The sequence below is a fragment of the Acanthochromis polyacanthus genome, chromosome 18, assembly GCF_021347895.1.
Source record: "Acanthochromis polyacanthus isolate Apoly-LR-REF ecotype Palm Island chromosome 18, KAUST_Apoly_ChrSc, whole genome shotgun sequence".
Lineage (NCBI taxonomy): Eukaryota > Metazoa > Chordata > Actinopteri > Pomacentridae > Acanthochromis > Acanthochromis polyacanthus.
Genome location: NC_067130.1, coordinates 24395238 through 24420660, shown reverse-complemented (window position 1 = coordinate 24420660; position 25423 = coordinate 24395238). Strand labels below are relative to the sequence as shown.

Sequence of the window (25423 nt, the reverse complement as noted above, 5' to 3'; positions counted from 1 at the left end):
CCCGCCGGCACCCCAACCGGTCCAGTGTGCGCCAGGAGGCACACCTCAAGGGGGGGGTTACGGTCACGCCCCCTCCTGCTCCTGTGCTCTGGCTCGTCAAACTACGGTCAAACTACGAGCGGCTGTGCTTTCCAGCACAACCGGCGCAGATTAACAATCAGCGCAGCATAAGAGCCTGGCTCTCTCCTCTGCTCCCCGCTGGTTCATTGCAAACTGCACTCTGCATGCCGCTCTCTGTCACACACACATCCCTGTTGGATTCTGTCAGCTCCTTGTGGATTACCTTGACTGCTCCAGCTTCCCTCCTCACCCCGGAACCCTCATCTGCTCGGACTCTGCCACCTCTGCCATCCTCGCCACATCCCCACGACCGGCTTCTTCTGCTTTGCCCCCCGCTTCGTCTCCCGACCCCCAGACATTCGTGAGTCTCTCTCCTTCCCCATTTAGTCGAGTTAGCCCCGTCACGGCTGTAGGCTGTCACCTTTAGTTAGTTTAGTTTACCCTGCTGTGTTTATTCCCTGTGCACCCTGTTGATAATTCCCTGTTCATTTATTATTAAACCCTTTTCATAAATCATCCACCTGTCTGTTTGCCTGCTGCTTGGGTTCCACACGCCTGTTCATGACACGGTCACTGCAACTTAAAGGGGAACTTCGTTTTGTTTTCAACCTGGGGTTTGTTTCCATATGTAATTTCATACATGTGAGTGATGGAGAAATGAATTTTCGACATAGCTTCAGTATTTAGCCAGGCAGGCAGCTTAGCAGCTTAGCTAGCAGCTTGGCTAGCGAAAAGTATGGGGCAGCTGGCCCCCCCCGCGTCAAAGTCCGCCCTAACGTGCTTTTGCCCCATACTGACCGGCTCAGATAGTCTCAATGAGTGTCCCACAACATACTAGAGATGAGAAGTGAATGAAAACCTCCACGTTACCTGGCGATCGCTCTTTGTTGTGGTCTGTATCCAAATCTCAGGACGCTAGAACGCAAATCTCGTCGCGCCATAAAACACTGGTTTTGGCGTGAGCTATCGCGTGATTTCGGAACGAGATTTGCATTCTTATTTGCTTGGTAAGAGTCAGGCCCCCTCCTCTGCTTAGAGTTGGTCATTCAAGGTTCAAGGTTCTCAAACAGAACATTGTGTTGTACTCACTTCCCCTGTCAGTGGTTTTGTCACTGATCAATGTATATAGCAGTCATTTGATCTTATCTCACCCTTTGCTGATGGTTGGTAATTCATCTAAAACAACTTCCAATGAGGTTGGACACACATGTTTTGGGAATTTGTTAATTTCCACAGTGTGGAGATGCCCAATATTGAAACTACTAGAAAGTTCAGAAGCACAAATGGACATTTTTCAAAATTTGAGAGAGGTAGTGCTACATTGCCATTCTACCAGCAAAATTGAAAAAACACACATTTTTTTTGTCATGTCTATTGTGACCTCATTGCAACTTTCAATTTTTCTGTGCAGTTATTTGTTGTCATCTTACATCAGGACAGGAATACAATAATCAACATACAAAATAAAATAGATGTATGTGAAGCCTCTTTTATAAACAGTTGCCAAATGCCAGTGATCACCTTTTACATCATGTTATAGCTTACCTTCACTCATGGGTTTATGTGTCTGGGTATCTTTATATGTGATCTAGACTTCCATTTGGAGCAAGACTCAGCATGGCCACAGGGTTCTCTCCAGCTGGGTCAAGTGTCAGGTCTTGCCCTAGACTCGGACTCTAACTTGGTAATTTTCCATAGAGGTGACCACCAATGGGGGGCAGAGTAAGTTGCTTCACTATATGTTACATCCATTTTGTTCTACAGGCTTTCCTGAAGCTAAACCTCTAAAGTCTAATGTTTAAATGTTGCTTGTTTAACTGGAGCACTCACTACCATGACCTCCTTTAGCTGTCTCTGCTGGCAGACAGCACAGTTCTACTCCCCATATTTCCTCATACTTAAACCTGGTACTGTGATATCACAAAATGTGCTTATAGATAGTGACTGATCATTTGTACTAGAGCACATGGAAAAAATGACTTCAGTTGTGATGTTTTTGTTGCATTCACACTTCAAAGCAACTAGATGAGGGTGTCCCCTTGCCCCAATAAAGCAGTTTATGGAAAATGGAAGGATAGATATCATCTCTGCTACTGAGCTGTCATTTACAGCTGATAGCCTATAAGAAACACTCAAATATAATATAAAAGATAACATTTTGTATTAAAACATCTTCACATACTCTTCCAGTGGTCCTAGAAATACATAATTTTACTCTTCCAGTGGTCCTAGAAATACATAATTTTTGTTTTGTTTGTGTGTTTTCAGCTCTTTTAACAGCCTGGCTAGGTACCAGCAGAGATCCCTAGGGCCAATTCAGCAATCTACTATTTTGGTTGTGGAACCAGCGAAAGGAAACATCTTGAAGGCCTCTGGCAGAAACATGTAAGTATAGATAGTGTGATTTAGTTTTGTTAGGAAGGTGAGTGCTGTGTGTACAGAAACAGCCAGGAATTTCTCTTTGGCATTGCAATCAGTCAAACCTGTCTTGTTATGATGCATTTCTCTGTGCAGGTTTTATTTGCCTCATGGAATAACTACAGACAAGGAGAACAATTATTGGGTGACTGATGTGGCTCTTCATCAGGTAAGCTGCCGCTGGTGATGTATCCAGTACTTACAATAAGCTGCCTCCAGCCAGTCATATCTAATTATTTATAAGTTCAAAGTACTGTTGAGTGTACAGCTTTACATTTATTAGTTAAGTAACTTGGAACTGTTTAGCATGAAAAATACCTTTGGCATATTAGGGTAACCCCATGGGATTGGCCTTCTCAGTCTGTTACAATGATAGCGTTCTGTCATTCAGATATTTAATACACAGAGAAGATAGTCCTAAACTGCTGGAACTTCAGGTCCTGTTAGATTACATTCATTATTGGTGAGTGTCATTAATCGAAGCTGTTACTGTTTTTTAAACACAGTTTTTATTATTATGGACATTATAATTTGTAGCCGAATAGTTGTACTCATAAAATGAGTGACAAAACTATATTGTGATTTCGCACACAGTCTCTATTTTAAGCACTCTCTGTGAATTTTTTTTAAATAAATATTGGTGCTAAAATGTGGAAAAAGTCCTTCCCAGTTTGCACAACTCGAAGCACTATCCATTAATGTGACAGTGCATTTCAGACTAGTGTAGGATGAAAGTTAAAGTGCTGAAATGTTACTAGGTCGAAGCTGGTAACACTGCTGGCACAACTTTTATTCAAAATATGACGAGGGTGCGCATTCAGACTTGAGGTTGAAATGTTCAAGTGCTGTCACCTTATTGGAACAGGATACATATCTGAAAAGGGCTTGACTGTAATATTGTGGGAATTGTGCCAAAATTACTGTTTGTCCTTGTATACCATGAAAATCAAAGCCATTGTTAGCTTGCCGTATCCAGTGTTGGGCAGTAATGTCACTACAAATAGCGTCGTTAGTAGTTTAACTACATTTTTCTGTAACGACGTGATAGCGTCGTTATTTACAAAATCAAAAAAACGTTTCAACGGTTTAGCTGATCTTTTGGTCATGTAGTGCGGTAGCGAACGCAAAAAGCTACATTAAACATTTTAAAGTGATTATTGTTGAACTGCTTGAAGCGGAGCTTTCTGCTCTGCTGCAGTCTCATCTCACACTTTTAAGGATCAGACAGTGACATCATCTCCAAACGCCGACATGTCTGTGTCGACCAATAGAAGCGGAGGAACTGTTGATGTCGTCATTCAAAAATCCCTTTATGCGACTTCATTGGATCCACACACACACAGACGCTCCCTTCAGTTCACAGAGAGATGGCAGAGAAGGAGGGAGAAGACGAGGAGCAACCGAAGGAGTCAGAGTCACCGTGGCCCTACCTAAATAGTTATATGAGTTTTTGTGAAAAAACGGAGAAAAGTTATGTTTTCAGATGCTTACTGTGCCAGCCCAAGGCAAAGTTTCTGTCAACTTCAAAGACGTCAAATACAATTCTGAGAACCCATATACAGGTGACTACCGAATATGCACAACCAGCAGCAATTAGCTAACCACCACATGTCAACCGCAGTATAAGATGCACACACAATCGAGCTACTTTTCAACATCTAAAATTCGCGTGGCAGTAAATTAATTAAATTAAGCGTAAGGCTGTGGTGGCAGTGTTTGAATGTGTGTAAATTGGGGGATTAAATAATTAAACTGATACATATAGGAGGGAAGAGGTATGGGAGAAAACGAGGTAACAGTAAAACCAAAATCTGTCTTCTTCAGTATTACTGTTAACACTAATGAGCAAATGGCTGAAAAAAATAACAGAAAGGGTAACATACGTGATGGCATAAATGATTAAATATCTTAATCTTACACTCAAGACCAAAATTGAGTTAAGTACCTAGTAGTGGATACAGCACTTTGGGAAAGCCATTGAATGATTTTACATAGATATTAGACTTAAGAAATAAAACTTGATTTAATACCCAACGTGAATACCCAAATTATGTATATTATTGTCTTACTATAATATTGGCTTACTTTATATGGAAATTATATCAAATGTAACCTATTATACCCTCCATTGTAAGTGGTGTGTTAATATAAGCTAATAATAAACAAGTCAGCATTTTCTTGTCTCCGTTTGACTGACTTCATTAGTCCCTGAAATTTTTTGGTAATTAAGTTGGTTCAGTGTGGAGAAAAAAAAAAAGTAACTTGAATGTATTAAGCTATTTTGGCCATATAGCTGTAGCTTAGCTTGCTACATTTCTGTGGGTCATAGCTTCAGTGTAGTAAAGCTTAATTTAACACGGAGTAGCTGGTAGCTTAGCTCATTATAGTTTCCAAGTAGCTTGCCCAACACTGGCCGTATCACATTAGAAAATGTAACATTTAGAGATATGTTTCTTCAGTAATTCACAATAATGATCTGTTAATAATGAACTAAGAATTATTTGTCAAATAATTCATTTGCATTTCTAAATTATTTGGAAATTGTATGTTATTTATAAGCAGGAGATTTGATGGTTAGATATCCAGAGACACGAAAGTTCAAATCCATGTGCATATACTGCAACAGAGACATTAAAGACTACTCTTTCTGTACCCTCTTTAGGTGTTGAAAGTAAGCAGTGATGGCAGAGACAGAATCTTGTTGGCCCTGGGAGAGGCCTTCACACCAGGAAGTGACAGCAACCACTTTTGCAAGCCCACCGATGTGGCTGTTGACACTGAAACTGGGAACATCTTTGTGTCTGATGGCTACTGCAATTCCAGGATACTGAAGTTCTCTGCTGATGGCAAATACTTGTCTGAGTGGGGTGCAGGTACTCTCTCACGCACACACACACGCACACACTAGCCAATGTCTGAAAAGCAGGAGGTACCTAAACACGCAGTCTTTCACTACCAAATCCTGATGAACATCATTTTGTCCTTTCACAAGCGCCTCACACTTTCAAGTTGCAGAGTGTTAATAGGTTGATCAATCCACTGTTGCACAGTGAAGACCACATTTTGCTTCCAGTATATGCATTAGGCTTTTGGGTGCAACTAGAAGACACTAGAGGATATGTTGTTGTGTCTTCCTCATGAGTAATACATGCATTATGCATTTCAGAAATGTCAGACCAGTTCTTCACTAAGTTAAGACAAATTCCAGGCTGTAAAGTAGGTTAACCTATTTAGTTTCAATTTTATTCAACTTCATACATGTACACAATACATTCATTTTACAGTTATAGTTTAAAGACACACAATATGGGTAATATGATTTTAGGACTAGAGGAATTATTGACCATTTTTTCTATATATTACTGTACCAGTTATTAGTGGGCCATACATACAGGAAACATTTGGCTGTCAATCATTTAAGAACATAATACTGACCTTACTGCATCCATTGTGTCATCTACTAATTTGCCAGCATTACTCCCCATTACTAAGTGGTGTCTTAGTTGCGTGATCCTGCTATGATTCATTGCCGTCTCATTGAAATAAGTTGTTTGCAATAGAACATTTCTTTCCTATACACACTCTTCTGGCATTTGCACTCAGGCTAGCTAATGTTATTACCTGCCCTCCGCCATATAAATTACATTGTATTGTTGCGGATTAAACAATCCAGAGTAAATCTAATTTAATACTTCTGTAACTTCAACTAACTTTCATGCGAACATTTCACCTGTAATAAAGTATTTTACACTGTTTTTTGCAGTTTCAACCTAGTAAATCTAAGTTAGTAAATTTAAGTATTTCTTCTAAGTATTTCACTGAAGGCAACATGTTTTCTGTTGTAGTTATAACCTAACCAAGGACAGACAGCACATTTTTTTGCAGGGATTATAATGAACTTTTCCTTCTTTTTAGCTATGAAATGCCGATCATGCATCAGTTTAAATACAAACAGTCTTTCACTCTGCTGTATATAGTGGCACTGTAAACTGATGTATTCTGATTGGGGTAAGACAAATATGCTACCAGTTCCAAATCTCCACCTTTTTTTAAAAGTTACTGTAAATTTGCCAGTGTTGCTGTTTTCAGATTTAATAAACACATTTTTTGAACTGACAATAATAATAATAATATTGCCATAGTCCATAAGGTTTACACAAAATTGCTACCAATGCAACACTGAATGCAGTTCACACATATTCATCTATCTTGTCCAATTTTTCTGACTGAAGGCTCATCGGACAGGAGAAGACGCATACCGTTCCAGATCCCCCACAGCCTGGTGTTCCTTCCTGACAGAAAGGAAATTTGTGTGGCTGACAGGGAGAATGGCCGTATCCAGTGTTTCATAGCTGAAACTGCAGAATTTGTCAAGGAAATTAAGAAAGACGAGTTCGGAGGAGAGGTGTTTGCCATCACCTACAGCACTGCTGGGGGTGAGTTGTCACATCATGTCAGTTTATCTCTATCTTTGTTTTTGTTGTTGTTGTTGCTCAGCTAGATAGTGGAAAGGAACTTTTTAGCATTGTGTTTTTTCTCCCCACACCCATGACAAAACCCTTGGCCCTCTCTGCTTGATAATGTACTAAGGCAATATTAAAATCAATTGTCAAGTGCAACTAAAAGACTAGTTTTAACAGTTGTTAATTCAGAGATTCCTTTCAAACTGCGGTTCTCTAAGTGCTTAATGATTATTGTGTGTGTGTGTGTGTGTGTGTGTGTGTGTGTGTGTGTGTGTGTGTGTGTGTGTGTGTGTGTGTGTGTGTGTGTGTGTGTGTGTGTAGGTGGCTTAATCTTTGCAGTAAATGGGGAATCTCCGTTTCGCTCAGCTCCACTTAAAGGTTTCGTAATAAATTATTCGACCAAGGACATTTTGGATACTTTCAGCCCAAACAAAAAGGTAAACACACTTCAGATGACATTACATTGATTTACCTGAAAAATTAGAAGACATACAGAGACACATGTGCTCTATGTCTGTCATGTGTTTCTGTCTTTGCTGTATTGAAACACCAGAGTAGTCTGTGTGCAATTTAGGGCAAAACAAAAAATAAGCCCCTACTCATTCATAATTTTTGTGCAAGTAACAGAGGTTTACAGCTAGAATTGTACCAAAGGTGTTAAAGTTGAATTGCATTCACCAGAATGATCTAACCTTGTATCTGATCCATTAGCTATATCCTTTGTGTGTTCATGGGCTTCTTGAAAAGGCATCTCCAGAATTTTTTCTGGGAGTAGAATGATGAGGCCACTGAAAATCTTCAAGTGGCACACCAAAAACCATAACTTTTATTTCTTATTTTACAGTAAATTAGCAGGCTTATCAGTAGACCTAGGCAAGTACAGTTAACATTTAGTTTTTTTGGTTGATCACCATTCAAATTAGCACAGAAAAAGATTTTTTGGTGTATTTGAGGGAAAAATTTTAAGCCATAAGCAAAGCATCTGCAGTTTATGACTTTAGTGCGAAGGTAACAAAACTGCAGCAATCTACGGGACCATAAAATGTGTTTTTATTGTTACTCAGCTACTCGTTACAATAATTTATTTAATTCAATGATTAGATATCTTTTTCTGTAATTTATCTACATGTACAATAATGTCACTGTTACTAATATGCTGTTATGGCATAGCAAAATGTCCCAAATCAAAGAACTTGATCTATCAAAATATTTTGCCTTTAGGATCAGACTTTTACAGTAAAATAATATCCAGCTGGGATAGACCTCAGGATTCAGCTGTGTATCAGATGATTTAACTGCAGCTGAGACCTCCCCTGCCTGAGCTATAGACAAGTGCACAGTGTAATTTTCTCGTAGATCAAAATCGATCCTGACTCCATGTTGGCGATAATTTACTAATAATTATTGAAGTTATTGCTGTGTTGTGTGTGTAAATGCACACACGTTTCTTGCTTTGTAGACATTAATATTCATCCCACTGCTTTCTGATGCTGCAAGTAAGTTCCACAGTGACTTTATCCACTGGCATATAATTGAGGATGCTTCCTAAGCTTTGATCTGCCTGCCAACTTTGGTTGATCTAAGTGTTGCAGTTTGCGATTGAAATACTTTTATGCTGAATTAGAATAATATATGAGTTGGAGATTCATAGAGCAAACAGATGAAATTTTACCAATCTACAGTAAACAAAGTTGATCTCAGGTTTGCAAGTTCACTCCCCATCTTCTGAACCATACAGACATGCTCTATACTGAGAACATTGTGATTAACTGATGGTTGCTCCAATTACCTAGATTTTTTAAATGATCTGTATTTTCCTTCATTTGCAGGACTTTAAAATGCCTCATGACATAGTTGAAACCAGGGATGGCAGCGTTTTTGTCGGGGATGCAGGCAGCAAAGCGGTCTTCAAGTTCACCACTCAGAGTAAATTCAGCTTCATTAAGATGATGATAAATCTAATGATTAAATGTTTCACAGAACTCATCTTAGCTTGTGTGCTTTTTTCATCTTAATTTTCCAGAGTTGCATCGCTCTGTCAAGAAAGCTGGGATCAAGGTTGAAGAACTTGAAGGTGAGTTTAACTGAGTTTTAGAAGTACACTCAACAAAAATATAAACGCACACCTGTGAGGTGGGATGGATTATCTCAGCAAAGGAGAAGTGCTCACTATCACAGATTTAGACAGATTTGTGAACAATATTTGAGAGAAATGGTGATATTGTGTATGTGGAAAAAGTTTTAGATCTTTGAGTTCATCTCATAAAAAATGGGAGCAAAAACAAAAGTGTTGCGTTTATATTTTTGTTGAGTGTACTTGCTGCTGCCAGGTCTCTAGCAGGTTTAGTGATACTGCCGCGCAGTGCAGTATGTGACATGCATCAAAACACCTGCAGCTTTTGTTTTCTATGCAGGCCCTTGGAATAAAGGTGTAACCTAATGAGATGACACTTGTACACTCTATTCTGTTCCTCACATTGTGTTTGGAGATGTGTATCATCATACAGAAAAAAAAAAAATCAATCTTCAACAAGCAGTTCTGGTTTACTGTACCTTTGGCATTTCTTCGGTCTGTATGATACATCCAGATGACCTGTAAGCATCAAATGATTCAACACGTTGATGGGTATTGCAGTGGTACAAATATTCTGACCTGAAGTTGAATGATGTTGAAAATTGCACTTTGCACAATTCACATACAGGTGGGTGGAGAGGCGCTAGTAAGTGGAAGGCTATTCTAAATGAGGCAATGCAAAACTGGTTGGTAGTTGTTGAATCGACATCTCTGAACTCAGGACCGTGAACATCAGATCAATGCCAAATACAGCATCAACAAGTAGGCTCTTAGAGCTGTCATCAACCAGGAGTCAGTCGACGAATGTTTATTGATAATGATCAATACTGACATCCCCAAATAAGAACAGATGCTGAGTGGGAATCATAGTAATCATAATGTTCTTGTCTGTGTAGAAATGGAGGCATTTGTCCGAACCAATGTGAGGCCAGATCGCAACATGTCGAAGACAGCAGCAGTTAAAGAGATGCAATCTGTGTCTCACCAAACTCAATCAGAAGCAACGGCAAAAGAAGAGAAAAAGAGTGCAGCAAAGCCAAACACAGCGGACAGTGTACTACCAGCCATCATCACCACCCTGCTGCTCATCCCTCTGCTGGTTGTCATCTCCATAGGACTCTTCATTTGCTGGAGGAAAAATAGTATGTATGATGTTAAATATGATGCAATGTGCTGAAGACATCCAAAAGATTCTGATTTTGAACAAGAATGAAAAGAAATTAATGCACACATTTCATGTGATAAGAGTTTTCACATATTTAATGTAATTGCTCCTCTTTCCCATATTATTGACTGTACATTGTCCTGCTCTGTTTACTTTATGTTCAATACTCTTATTATTTGATGAGCATTCAGCTAATATTGTTATTTATATTTGCAGACCGATGTGAGGTGAAAACTGAACCCAGCACTAGGGTAGGGATCTTGGGAAAAATTAGAGGTAAGTCATTCATGGCACTAAAAATAAATAAGTATTTACACTGTGATTTTTAAACACTGAACTATACATGGTTTGAGATACTTTTACAGAGTATTTCTATTTTATTAAAAGTTACTGTCCCAATCATTTTATTTGGCTTTAAAAAATTTTAATGAAAAATGAATTTGATAGTACTGGATACAAGACTTGTTTATCATGAGATATTTTATGGAGTCAAAGGGAATAAATATTTCTAATCCACCACTTGTGCTACCTAGTATTGGTAATATTGTGATATATTTTTTCTAACAATTACAAAGAAATTGATTAACACATTTAACACACTCAGGCAATCTTCTCTGGAAGCAGAGACCTATAAGGAGGGAAGCCATGGTTTAGGGGGTAGAACGGACTGTCTACTAATTGCATAGTTGGCAGTTTGATTCCCTCCATGCTCTGCAGTATCTCTTGGCAATCACAAACCCCAAATTGCACCTGATGACCTGTGAGCACTTTGCCATTGATGCAGGAGTGTTCTATGACCATATGAAAACAGAAAAGCTGTTTGACATTAAACTGTTAAAGTTACACTGCCCCCTGCTGATCTCTGCTGCAGTTACCTTTAGACAGTCTTCAACCCTGCATCTGATCAGACTTACTATGAACATTCATTTCATGTCCAGACTTGTTTTCCTGTTTGGGTATTGTTACCCAGATGGGTTGGTTTAACACTGATATCTAATGACACAAACAGCTGGCTAGCTGCTCAGAGATACAGCCAAACCTACGATTAAACGTCACTCAAATTTATACAAACTGATACCAATGTCGCCTCACAGCTACAAGATCCCGGTTGGCATCCTGGCCTGGGTCTGGGGTCTTTCTGTGTGCAGTTTGCATGTTCTCCTTGTGCATTGTGGGTTTTAACCAGGTTTTCTGGCTTCCTCCCACAGTCCAAAAATATGCTGAGGTTAATTGGTAACTCTAAATTGTCCATAGGTGTGAATGCGAGTGTGATTGTTTGTCTCTATATGTAGCTCTATGATAGACCGGGGAGCTGTCCAGGGTGTCCCTTACCCTGAGTCAGCCTGGATAGACTACATCCCCTCTGCAACCGCAATGAGGATTAAGTGGTGTATAGATAATGGATGAATGGATGGATGAATATTGTATGCATAAATAATCTGGTTACATTGTTTATGTCATATTGTAATTCTTAAATTGAAATTACTTTTTCAATAATATAAACTTGTGCAGTGAGATATGACTTTGAAAATAAAATACTCAGCAGCGTTTCCATTTTCTTTTTAATATCTTGAGCGAAAGGCGATACACTTTGGCCTGAGGCACCAACCAGTGTGCTGTCTTTCTTCAAACTGCTCTAGTTATTCTTCCTTCTCTCTGTAATTAATTTTTATATTGGATCTTCTGCACTGGTGTGGCAAAAAGACTTGTACGACTTGTGTTCACTTACATGTCTGATTCCCAGCTTGAACATATTTGATATTCATTGTGCCACCTTAGGCTTGTGTATCACTCTGCAAGAGCCCTCTTATCTTAACTACATTCTGGAGATTTGGAAATTTGCTCAGACCAGAAAATATTTTAAATTAGAAAATTGTAGTTATTTTTAAATTGTCCCGCTTTCACATGGGGCCAGTGATATTCCGTAGTAGAATTTAGTAGACAATTTTTCCTATTTTTGTATACTTGAATGATAACCATGAAAAGAGTCCCTTTTTTCTATTTGAGCAGAAATATTAGATGAAGTAAAAATCTGTCTACTTAAAATATACATAATAACATAAGGAGTCAGTACACCAAATTTGGTGTTGATAGCTATTTTCCTTCTGAAGATATTTGTTCCACAACATTTTTTGTATCTCGCCAAATCTGTTGCTACCATGGAAACTGTGACATGTGAAAATGTGGCAGACTTTAGCTAAATGTAAAATGCTTCTACCAAAGCTATCTTTCTTTGTGCCAAGTTTTGTGTTGATTGGTTGCATTGTTTAGAAATTATAACAAAATAAGTTGTTAAATAAATTAGGGTAGACTACCACCTTAAAAGAGAGACTTTACTGTGTCATGTGGTCATGACACGTTATGTTAGTGACACCTTATTTTCTCCTCTCTCGTGTATTGCCTTCGGCCAGGTAAAGCAGTGGGCAGTCTGAACCTGGGGAACTTCTTTGCATCCCATAAGGGTTACAGTCGTCAAGGCTTTGATCAGCTGAGTACCGAAGGCAGTGACCAAGAGAGAAACGATGACGACAGCAGCGACTCTGAGAATGAGGAATACTCTGCTCTGCCACCGCCGCAGTCATCCTCTTAGACGCTGTGGGGTCAACTGCTATCTTCCTGCTTTCATTGCTGAGATGTGGTTATTCATCATTTGTGTAAATGTTGTATCAGCGGCCAGTCTTACTGTTTATATATTTAAATATGTTGTTGTATATAAAAAAAATTATTTGGAATAATTTAGGTAATTTATTTTATCCTAATTTATTTTTACCCCTGGTCTTGATGAAGCCTTGGTGACACGCTTCACCCAAGTCACTATTTGTTTTCCTAAAATCAAACTTTCTTTCCTAAAATTTATATTAGTACAGTCCACAGTACAAGTGTGGGTCATTCATTTCAATTTTTAGAACAGTTGTGGCTCAATCATCTCTGATTTGCCTGGAAAAAAAGACATTTTACATTACATTTTCACTGTTACTTCTCATGCCACCGATTTATGATCTTCAATGTTGGATAAGTGCATTCATGAGCAAAAGCTTACAGAAATTTTTAAAGACTGTATATCATGGCAGCCTTGACTTTCCAATAACTCATACAACTCTTGAGTTTTTTATAATGAAATCATTGAAACGCATGCATCTTTGTCAAAACAAAAAACAATTTGCGTATTTTGGTTCTCTCATGGATTTATATACATACAACATCTTGAATTATCTGCTTTGATGATGTAGGAAGCGGTGTAAATCAAATCTTCTTAGGACCATGGCCTCCTCACTGTTTGTGAGTGATTATGACTGACTACAACTGCTGACATCTCTGAGCCAGTTCGATTAGGGCTCATTTGATACACTCATTAGACTACAGTGGAAAAGTGTGAGGAGCTCAACAAAAAGCAAAAGCCCACTAACAGGTGCCATGATAAAAAGATAATCAGTGTTATTCACTTGGTGTACACGGTCTTTACAAGCGTATGTCACATCTGTGCTTATCCAACCAAAAATGATAGTGAAATTTCAATTGTGTGTAACTTTTGCTCACACCTATAGCTCAAATAATGCTGATTATGTAGAAAGTTGAAATAATTTTAGAAAGTTAATGCCCTTATTAAAAGTCGCATGTTTGAGCCTACATTAACAAAAATATTAACAATACAGAAATCAGCAAGTGATTTTTTTCTAACCCATATGTAGTTGTGTGTCAAAATACAAAACAAAACTTTTAGAATAATTTTTAATATGAAATACTTGATCATAAAATGTTATTTTTTAAAGTGATTTTTGTTTAAGTTTCGTAGCTGCACGTATGACAAGTTGAACCACAAAAACAAAAGTATTGCTAGATTACCTCATCCAAGTACAACAGTTCTGGAGTTTCAAAATGGTTTTCCGAATATGCCTTGAAAAATTTTTTTTTTTCATTTTATGGGCATATTTTTCATTTTCAGACTTCATTTTGTAGGCTGGAAAAACAAAGTATCTGTTATACTTATTGAATTCGTGTGCCTATTGGAAGAGATGCTTGAGAGTAGATTCTTAAGCAGTATAAATATGCATGTAGGAATACTTTAACTTTCTACACGTAGTCCAGATTGTGTCTTGGTTCTGAAGGCCAAGTTTATTCCCAATGGGACACAAAGCAAGATCAGCAAGTTTCCACAGTGATCATAAGAATAAATGCGATTTTCAATATGAAATAATTGGTCATAAAAATTAGAAAAGGGATTTTGTTTGTTGGACTTTCATAGCTGATTGAGTGAATTATACCACAAAAACAAGTATTTTTGCTTGATAGCCTAAACGGAATAGACCAGAGTTCTGGAGTTTCAAAAATGGTTCTCCAAATATAACAAGCAAAAATTTTATTTTTAATAGGTGAGGTATCAGTTCACTGTGTTTCTCCAACCCCCAAAATGGGTGTTTGAGAACGATTTTGAAATTCCATAGCACTGTTTTTCTGTTCAAGGCTAACTATGAATATTTTTGTTTTTGTAGTACAACCTGTTACACCTCTCCAATCTGAAAAAAAATAAAAAATTCAACAAAAATCTTTTTTTTTCTTCATTTTTGTAATCAAGTAGTTCATAATTAATATTGTATTATTGTCACAAGCAACTACATATGGTTCAATAAATATCACTAGCTGACCTCTGCATTATAATTTTGTTTGGTAATGTGTACTCTAAGATGTCACTTTTCGTGATGACCGATTTTTTTTTTTCCAAAATTGTTCCTAATCTGATGTTTTTTTTTATGTCCAGCATTTAATTTCTAAATCAATGGCATGATTGGTGGGGGAAACAGAAAAGCATTTCAGGCTTTAATCTTTAATAGTTCTTGAGATTTTGGCATCCAAACAGCCTCAAATTGAATTTGCAATAGAATATGCTAAAAGCTGATTGATGGGCAGTTTATAAATCATTTTCATCTCTGAAAGTATTTGATATATCAATCTAAAATGTCACAGATACAAATTTAAATATTCATAATTTATGAAAAATGGAAAGCAAATTATAGATGTTTGAGCAGAAGGTCCCCAATGATTGAAAATAGAATGACCCATTTTTGTTCAATAGAATGTCAGAGTTAGCCTTAAAACAACAAAACAAATCTGATGATTTGTTTTTATTTTAACTGAGAAAATAAGCTTAAATTTACTGAATGACTTTTATAAATAAGTAATTTCCTTACAGGCTCTGTATGACCAAGACATTTAGCACAGTGACAGCTTGCAGTGTATTTTCCTGTGATTGGTTTTGCCCAAGATGCAAACAGATGTTATAACAAAGAGAAATTTTGGTATTTCAGAAGCAGTTGGATTTCTCATGTTGAGCTGAGAACAGACACCTCAGAACCATCTTTAATCTGCTCTAAATTTGTTGTTTTTAATATGACAAATTAAGTACTTGGAAAAGATTATTTATTTGAGCACACTGATAGTTTGATGCATGAATTAATATAAGTGATTCTGACTACCCAAAACTGATTTTTATGCCTCCTTCCCAGTCACAGCAGTGGCTAGAAGCATGATATTTTTAGATGGTATATCCATCCCATTCTCTGGAACATGATATCTCAGGAATGCCATAAGGAAATTTCTTCTAGAGAATAAACAGATTTTTATTTTGGAGGTCAGAGATTGAAGGTCACTGTGACTTCTCAAAACATGTTTTGTGCCATATCTCAATAATTTGTACACTAATTTTGACAGCCTTTCACACAAATAGGATACTGGATAAAATGATGAAGTGGTGTCATTTAACGTTCAAAAGGTCAAAAGTAAACTTGATAAAGTTTCACAAAAACAAAAAACATTATTCAGCGCCTTAACTCATAAACTGAAGAGGAGACTGTGACCATATTTCACACTTTGGTGGATACTGAATTGGTGATGCTAATCACGGATGCTACATTTTAGGAATTGTAGGTTCTGTAAGTTTGTTATTAAATCATAGTCAAATGGCAAGTCAGTGTGAGAGAAGGTACCAAAACGACCAGGCATTCCTGCTCAGCTCAGATTTTACATTGCAAAGATGTCACAAAATATAAATCACTTTTCTTTATTCTGGAAAAATTCTACAAAAATAGAACTGCTGACCTTGTGATGTAATTAATCTTGTCAAAAGTTTTAACTGTAGCATAAGCACTGACACTTTTGCTGGTCTTTATGCTTGCTCCCTCAAATTTGGGCGCTTAGGAAAATGCATGAAATTGCTGTCCCCATGTTAGTGCTTGACCATTTATTTTGCTGTTTTTATTTGATGAAGAAGTACTGGAATTAAACATAGTGTCAGTTTTGCAACATTTCATCATCTGAATAAGAAATCATTTTAGCAGGATTCAGTGTCAATATTTCGCAATATTATTAAAAATGAATAGTCTCACAGCACTGATACTGTATATATAATGTAGTTTTCTTGGCGTATAACAGAACTTCTGGTCTCTTCCGTGTAACAATTCATAGTTTTATTTGAACATAACTATTTATGTTTCAATTCCGTGACATTTCACTTGTAATTCTGTGCCTTTTTTACATCTGTATTTTGCCTTTCTTTGTCACCTGCCATACAACATGTACCAAGGGATGAAAACAGCTGCTGCTAGAAGATCTTGAACTATACAGACATTCCTTGCCTTCAACTGAACAGAACATTGTTATTATATAGACATATATGTGTGTGTGTGTTCGTGCGTGCGTGCGTGCGTGCGTGCGTGCGTGCGTGCGTGCGTGTGCATGAATTATTGTGCAGCAGGCAAGTCTGAAGCATTGTAGCTGTTACACCAAAGTCATTAACACAGGCTGGTACACAGACCACAAAGAAACAGTGTGAACTAAAAAAACTACCTAATAATACATGTGTGGAATGAATACAAAACTGAGAATATTTTAGGCGAATTTAGACACACAGCACAGTGAAATATGGTGTCAACGATTAAATGCATGAATAGTCCAAATAATATTGCAGTTATTAATGTGCATGAAAAAGCTAATTCACAGAAAACACCTCATACAATACACACACAGAATAACCACAAAGATAGTGGGATGAGGACAGTGTTGTTTGTGCTTTCAGACTATTCAGTCCTGATTCAGATTTCATTTCCCATTTTAAAACTTTATTCCATATTTCCGGACCTTGAATATATATATCAGTATGTTTTCTGTTTCTGTCCATATCCTCTGTTCATCATGTGTGAATGATTGATTTCCTTAACGGCATGAAATACATTTCTGATGTTATATTCACATGTGGGCTATCTGATATTTGCTGTGATACACTGGTTTTGCTGCAAGAGTACTATTTTCAGTAACTATATTATTTGTGTAATAAAGTGTCTGCAAAGCATCACAGTGTCTTAGAGGTTGTTGGTTCAGACCACTGTGGCAGTTGATAAAATGAGTCATGACTATTCCGCCTTCAAACCTCATCAGTCTCTTAGATTTGTGTGTACAATCAAGTCTGCAAATATTTGGTCACTGACACAATTTTCTGCATTTTGGCTCTGTACATCACCATAATGGATTTGAAATGAAGCAATCAAGAAAGGATTTAGGTGCAGACTTTCAGCTTTAATTTTATGATATTTCCATCCAAATTAGCTGAATGGAATAGGAATTACAACACATTTTATATGTGCCCTCCATCTTTTTCAAGTAAATGGGCAGTTTACTGCTCAGCTGTTCTATGCCAGGTGTGTGATATTCCCCCATTATTTCATTGACAAAGAGCAGATTAAAGGTTTAGAGTTCATGCAAGTGTGGTATTTACATCTGGGATCTGGTGAGGTTAGCTCTCAATATGAAATCCAAAGAGTTGTCACTATCAGTGAAGCCAGCCATCTTTAGGCTGAACCTTGCTGACAAACAGATATGGAAAGCATGAAGTAGTTTAGTCACCTACAGCTCTGTAAAAACTTTAGGGGTGGCCAAATGAACTGCTTGGTACACTCTTAGAAAGAACGCACTGGTGGGCTCAACAACGCCAAAAAAACCTGGAAGAGTATGGAAAACAAGAGTAGTGGATGACAGAAGAATCTTTTCTCTGGTCAAGAAACACTTCACAACAGTTGGCCAGATCAGAAACTCTCTCTAGGAGGTAGGTGTACATGTGTTTACACCACAAGGTGTAAACTATTGGTGAGTCTGAAAAACAAGAAGAACAGATTAGAGTTAGCCAGAAAACAGCTAAAAGAGCCTGTGCAGTTGTGGAACAACATCCTTTGGACAGATGAGACTGCAATCAACTGGTACCAGAATGACTGGAAGAGAAAAATATGGAGAAGGGAAGGAACTACTAACCCTAACCCAAAACATGACCTCATCAGTGCAGGATGGTGGTGGTAATGTACAGTCCCTGACAAAAGTCTTGTCGCATAAGGATATAGTAACCTTAAATGGCATATAACTTTATTTCTAATCAATCAGTTCTCACAAAAATGGTTCATTTTAATGTCAAGGGCTCTCACATTAATAACTGGGTGCAAATTGAAAACGTCGTAAAATGTCCTGATGTTCACGTCTTGGTAAAGCCCATGACATCTGTTTTTGCAAGGACAAAAGTCTTGTCGTGTCTTTAACTGATTCAACCAATCATAGATTAGAAGTTCACCTGTGACAAATACTGTAACTGACACATTCCCAGGTGTGTATAAAAAGAAACCCAAGACACAAGACCTTCATATGAAGCCCAGCCTGACCCCGACAGCATGCCAAAGATCCAACCACAGACCAAAGTGCTGATCAGCAAGACCCTGAAGACCAAGTCTGCTGCTGAGGTGGCAGACAGCTTTAATGTATCCAAATGTCAAGTAGAGAGGATAAGAAAAAGATCTGAAGAAACTGGTGATGTTTATGACAAGGCCAGGCAGACACCTGTTAGAGAAGAGCATTTGTTGCTTTGACAGTCCAGGGTCAGCCCTTTTGCAACTGCAACAGAGTTACACGTGAACTGGTCTCCAGAAATCCTTGTATCTACAAGAACAGTTTGTCAAATTCTCTCACACGGTGTTCTCCATAGTCAAATTAGTGCATAGAAACCAGCATTAAACAGAAGACAACAAAAAATTGTGTTGCATTTGTCAAGGTCCACAGCTTGCAGGAAGGATGAACAATGAAAAGTGGCAGAAGGTTGATTTTTCTGATGAATCATCCATTGAACTGCATCCCAATCAACGCAAATCCTGCAGAAGCCACATTGACCCAAGATTCACCAAGAAAACAGTCAAGTTTGGTGAAAGAAAAATCATGGTTTGGGGTTACATCCGGTAATGGGGTGTACAAGAGCTCTGTAGAGTGGATGGAAACATCAACAGCCTGAAATATCAAGAAATTCTTGCTGTCCATTACATCCCAAACTATAAGAGAGGGCAAATTCTGCAGCAGAATGGCGTTACTTCTTATACTTCAGCCTCCACATCAAAGTTCCTGAAAGCAAAGAAGGTCCAGGAGCTCCAGGATTGGCCAGCTCAGTCACCAGACATGAACATTATTGAGCATGTCTGGGATAAAATGAAGGAGAAGGCTTGGAAGATGAAACCGAAGAATCTTGATGCACTCTGGGAGCCCTGCAAGACTGTTTTCTTTGCCATTTAAGATGACTTTATCAATAAGTTATTTGAGTCATTGATGAGACGTATGGATGCAGTCCTCCAAGCTCTGGAAGTCATACACAATATTAATTCTTTTTTGCAGGACACCATGACTTAATGTTCTGATGTTTTTATGGCATATTTGTGTATTCAGAATTAAGTATATGTATAATTTCAACATTATTTTTGTACGCGACAAGACTTTTGTCCAAGCAAAATCTGACCTTTCTGTCCTAATTAAATGATAAAACTCAGTGAATGATACAAAACTTTATTTTGGCATAATAAATATAATCTAGAGGGCTTTGTCATTCATATGAGCCATTTCTGATTCCAACTGATCAACTACAAGTCCAGTTGTTATTTGTTGTTGCTACAACTTAAGAGAAGCGACAAGACTTTTGTCAGGGACTGTAATGTTGTGGGCATGTATGGCTGCCAATGAAACCAGTGCTCTTATATTTATTGATAATGTGACTGCTGACAAAAGCAGCAGGATAAATTTTCAAAAGTATTTCTGACAACATTATCTGCTCATATTTAGCCCAATGCACATCCTGTTACTGACAATCCGCTAATGTTATTTGTTCCCAACAGGTGTATGTGATTTTAAAGATTTAGTCAGCTACTGTAACTATTGGTGTAGCCTTGTGCTCTCAGCTTCCCTTAGCATTAGCGCTTCCAGGTAGAGTGTCTTCACTGTTCTCATCATTAGGTTATCACACCTGCTTCCTACGGCAGGGGCCTCATTTATAAAACATTGCGTAGGATCCATACTAAAAGTTCGCGTACACCGAAAATCTGAAATGGGCGTACGCCCTTCGCCCCTGATTTATAAAACTGTGCGTAAGTACAGCTGCACGCAATTTCTTTATAAATCACACACCAGTTCGAAGACTGCACAGGTGGATCCACCTGACATTCCGCCCACAACACACCCACATTTTACCATGAATGGTCAATGCAAAGTAACTCATGAATGTATCTGTATATAAATAAGCTGCTGATCCATGGCATTTTACGTAGCGCCAGCCTGCAGTCTTTTCCCTACACTGCTGTGCGTCAGGATGAATGAACCATGTGCTGACCCAGGCCACCCTGCCACTAAATTTGTCATGATCATGTCCGAAGTACAAATAATTTCTACACTGATTGAATGTACATTTTTTCGGTTCACATCGACAAATTCATTTACACTCGGAGCCCTTACAGCAACATGAGTGCAGTCAGTTACGCTGATTACATTTGGGAAACCGGACATTGCCGCAAATTGCCGTTTAATGTTGGCCTGTTCACCCACAGTGTAAGGAAGCCTGATGTATTGACTGGTCATGTTTATAATGTCATCCAAAACAGCTGGCAATATTGCGCTGAGGGATGGTTGTGATATCCCAGACCTAAAGGACATCATTTAACTGTATATCAGACCCAGATAGGATTTAAACAACAAATGTAACCTCATATAGCTATTCTTCATATAAAACACATACCTGTCGGCCACGTCCCGCTGGAAGGAGCCGGTGTCGCCAGAAACCCCCGAGTCGTCAGCTCCTGTGTCTGTACCGGGATGGCGTGGTTTCGGCAGGTGGGTCTGTCTAAGACGGCCCAGTTCAGCACATAGATCCAAGAGTACTGCTCTAGGGAATCTGAATCGGCTTATTAACCAGTCATCGTCATGGGCCAATCCCCGTCATCCCTAAAATCTCTCTCCATTCTTAACGTGATCTTCCAGCAATGCCAGCGCATCCATTGTGCCACATTAGGCACCGCTGTCACCCGCTATTTATCCGCTTGATCAGCGATGGGCTGATTGTCACATGCCTTTTCCAAATTGGTAATCAATCAGTGCCACTCACCGCTCTATATCATTTGAAGATGGAAGTTTGATACATGAACATAGTTCTGCAAATACAGTCATAGGGCGAATGGCGCACTATATGAACATCTACAACAATGAGGGTCTACAAGTCTAATATGTGATGACAATAAAGGTTTGAGGTCAATCTGGTTTCAATTCACCACTTCACCCTCCGGCACTGCCGTTCCCTCTGTCTCCAAAATGTGCCTAAGGAAGCATCAAAGTTGGCGCACTGGTGCACACATTCTCACGCCAAGTTTGTTTTTATAAATCACAACCTTTGCGTAAAAAGTGGCGTACGTCACTTTCTAGCCCTGTTTTGTGTGTACGCAAGCTTTATAAATGAGGCCAGTAGTAAGTAGTTGTTCGTGTAGTCAGTCCCTTTTCCTCATTTGTCCTTTCCCCAGTCCTTTACCTTGCAAATTTATTCCATGTTACCTGTGTAAAATAAACTCCTGTTTACATTTATCTAATCTGTCATGTTTTCTGTGTGCGTTTGAGTTTATAGTTGTTATGAAAAGTTACACTTAAACATCCACTGACAAGCAGGCAAATTATCTGTAGTATGCTCTGCCTTATGTCAGCAGTAAATGACACGTTAAGAGGGGAGGTGTGTTTGATAAACCTGTTTGTGTTAGTCTGACATATTGATGAGAAAAAAATGTTTTGGATTAAAGTGCTACATATAAGAACATATGTAAGCATACAGCAGCAGGATCTTTAGGCCTTTATCTCAATTGTCCTCATTCACCAGTGGAACAGTATAGCTAAATAAACAAGCTTCACATTGGCAACACCAGTGGCTCATGAGATTAAACGTAATAAGCTGCTTTACGTTGAGAATAGAAACAATAAGAAGTGGAGCAGTCTGAGAGACACAGACAATGTGGACAGCGTGGATAAGCAGCAGTTGATTGCAGACTGTTTGTCTGTCTGTCTTTTTAGATATTGATAGAACCTATGAGGACAGGACACCAGTTGGTAAGTCACCTGTTTGTTTTTTTAAGTTTTTGAAAGTATTTGTAGCATTTTATTCACATAGTGAATTCAACCTCCATGGATAGGTCTTTTAACCTGCTTTCCAATTACATAGCCAGCTGGCAATTGAATAATTCAGAAGGCATGCGACTGACTTTATTTACAAAATTTATATAGAAATCATCTGTTTTTGTCTTTCTCAGGAACAAAGTATATAATTATTATCAATGTTGCTTAATTTATTTGATGTGACAAAAAAAATTCAGTTTCATCTATTTATAATAAAAAAATAAGAATGTTTTATTTCTGACTTCCTGTTTAGTCATGGAAACACTGGATGTGGTGCCAGGAGAGACACAGATGTGCAATGCATATGTCAACAGACTCATGTTAGTTTGGAGGGCTAAAATCACCTTTCAAAAAAAATTGTTTGAAACATAATTTTATACAGTATATATTTTTGTAACTTCAGATACCTTAAATATTGCTTTTTAAAAATTGTTGTGGAAACAATTTCAGATATCAGTAATGTCTATAATAATAATATTTACAATAATATTCAGTATAATAATTATACTGGTGAAATTTGTTTTGGTGATGAAATACATTTTCTGTTTCCTTAAGAACGCATGCACACATGTCTATGTCAGAAGGAGACCACTAAACACATTATTTCTAACAAAGCACAAAAGGTGTCCAAACATGCACTGCCTAAGATCACATGATTTGCTTAGTGTTGTATTTGACAAATGTGTTGGTATTCACATTTAAAATATCATGTTCATCATACAGTGGATGTGAGACTAAGGTGAATTTAAGAATGAGCAGAAGGGGGAGGAGGAGAAACAGCAAGAGGAGGAAGAGCTCCAGCAGCAGCAAACGTGAGTAGCAGCTTTGGGTGCAGGCAAAGATGCAGTGAGGTTAATCCTGTCATTAGCTGAGTCACATTTTCCCACACCTGCATACAGTTTGCCAGTACTTGGACTTGTTCAGATCAGTAGAGTAGATATTACTAATAAATAGTATGTTTTATAGATTTGATTGTACAGTGCCTATCATAAGTATTCACCCCTTTGATGCTTTACCCTTTTATTGCTTTCATAAATCAATCATGGTCAATAAAATTTAGCTCTCTTAACACAAAAATTATTGGAGAAAACTCTTTAATGTCAAAGTGAAAACAGATTTCTATAAAGTAATGTTAATGAAAGAAAATTATATAAATAAAAATAATTGTTTGCATAATTATTCACCTCCTTTTTAATTTAATAATTCAATAGAGGTCCATCAAATTGTTGCCAATAGTCTCAATGAAGATCACCTGAGTGGTGTGGGTGTGTTTCAAGTGATTGAGTTGTAAAACACCTGTGTCTGAAGGGTCCAGAGAGTGGTTGATGAGTATTCCTGGCTACCATTACACCATGAAGACAGAAGAACACTCTAAGCAACTCAGGGAAAGGGTTATTGAGAAGTACAATTCAGGGGATGGTTACAAAAAATTTCCAAGGCACTGAACATCCCCCGGAGTTCAGTGAAATCAATTATCAAGAAATGGAAGGAATATGGCACTTGTGTGAATCTGCCTAGATCATACCGCCCTCGTAAATTGAGTGACCGTGCAAGTAGGAGACTAGTGAGAGAAGCCACCAAGACCCCTACAACTACTCTGAAGGAGTTACAAGCTTCAGCTGCTGAGATGGGAGAGACTGTGCATGTAGCAACCACTGCCCGGGTTCTTCACCGGTCAAAGCTTTATGGGAGAGTGGCAATGAGAAAGCCACTGTTGAAGAAAAGTCATATTAGATCTCGACGAGAGTTTGCCAAAAAGCACGTGGAAGACTCCATGGTCAAGTGGAAGAAGATTCTTTGGTCTGATGAGACCAAAATTGAGCTTTTTGGCCATCAGACAAGACGTCATGTTTGGCGGAAACCAAACACTGCACATCACCAAAAACACACCATCCCCACTGTGAAGCATGGTGGTGGCAGCATCATGCTGTGGGGATGTTTTCTCAGCAACTGGACCTGGAAGGCTTGTAAAGATAGAGGGCAGAATGAATGCTGCAAAATACACTGAAATCCTGGGGGACAATCTTTTTCAGTCTGCAAGAGAACTACGTCTTGGGAGAAGATTTATTTTCCAGCAAGACAATGATCCAAAACATACTGCAAAAGCGACACAGGAATGGTTAAAAAAGAACCAGGTAAATGTTCTGGAGTGGCCGAGTCAAAGCCCAGACCTCAATCCTATAGAGAATTTGTGGCTGGACTTGAAAAAGGCTGTTCATGCCCGATACCCGCGCAACCTGACAGAGCTTGAGCAGTTTTGCAAAGAAGAATGGAGCAAAATTGCAGTGGGCAGATGTGCAAGACTGATTGAGACCTATCCACACAGACTCACTGCTGTGATTGCAGCCAAAGGTGCATCTACTAAATACTGACTTGAAGGGGGTGAATAATTATGCAAACAATTATTTTCATTTATATAATTTCTTTCATCAACATTACTTTATAGAAATCTGTTTTCACTTTGACATTAAAGAGTTTTTTCCAATCAATTATTTTGTTAAAAAAGCTAAATTTTATTGACCATGATTGATTTATGAAAGCAATAAAAGGGTAAAACATCAAACTGGGTGAATACTTATGATAGGCACTGTATAAGGTTTTAAATATGTGTACTCTTGTTCATGGAGCTGGATGCTCAATCTGCTCACATGGGCTGTGCCTATAAAAAATGTCACATTGGCGGGAGTTGACATTCACATTAGTCTATCAAATTACCATAAAAAATTTAGCATTTTACAATTTCACTGTCAGTGA

The 25423-nt window shown here is 38.2% G+C and overlaps 1 protein-coding gene across 2 annotated transcripts in view; it reads left to right on the top strand.

Moving 5' to 3' along the window:
- The window catches only part of pam (peptidylglycine alpha-amidating monooxygenase), a 56681-nt gene extending 39159 nt beyond the window's left edge, over positions 1 to 17522 (top strand). For both annotated transcript variants that reach the window (XM_051938370.1, XM_051938369.1), the window contains 11 exons: positions 1653 to 1782; positions 2329 to 2445; positions 2575 to 2647; positions 5141 to 5351; positions 6711 to 6914; positions 7263 to 7378; positions 8771 to 8867; positions 8965 to 9015; positions 9912 to 10157; positions 10397 to 10456; positions 12592 to 17522. In XM_051938370.1, the coding sequence (XP_051794330.1) occupies positions 1653 to 1782; positions 2329 to 2445; positions 2575 to 2647; positions 5141 to 5351; positions 6711 to 6914; positions 7263 to 7378; positions 8771 to 8867; positions 8965 to 9015; positions 9912 to 10157; positions 10397 to 10456; positions 12592 to 12770 (1484 nt within the window). In that variant the 3' untranslated portion in view covers positions 12771 to 17522. The remainder of the gene's footprint in view (positions 1 to 1652; positions 1783 to 2328; positions 2446 to 2574; positions 2648 to 5140; positions 5352 to 6710; positions 6915 to 7262; positions 7379 to 8770; positions 8868 to 8964; positions 9016 to 9911; positions 10158 to 10396; positions 10457 to 12591) is intronic.
- Positions 17523 to 25423: the final 7901 nt, after the last annotated feature.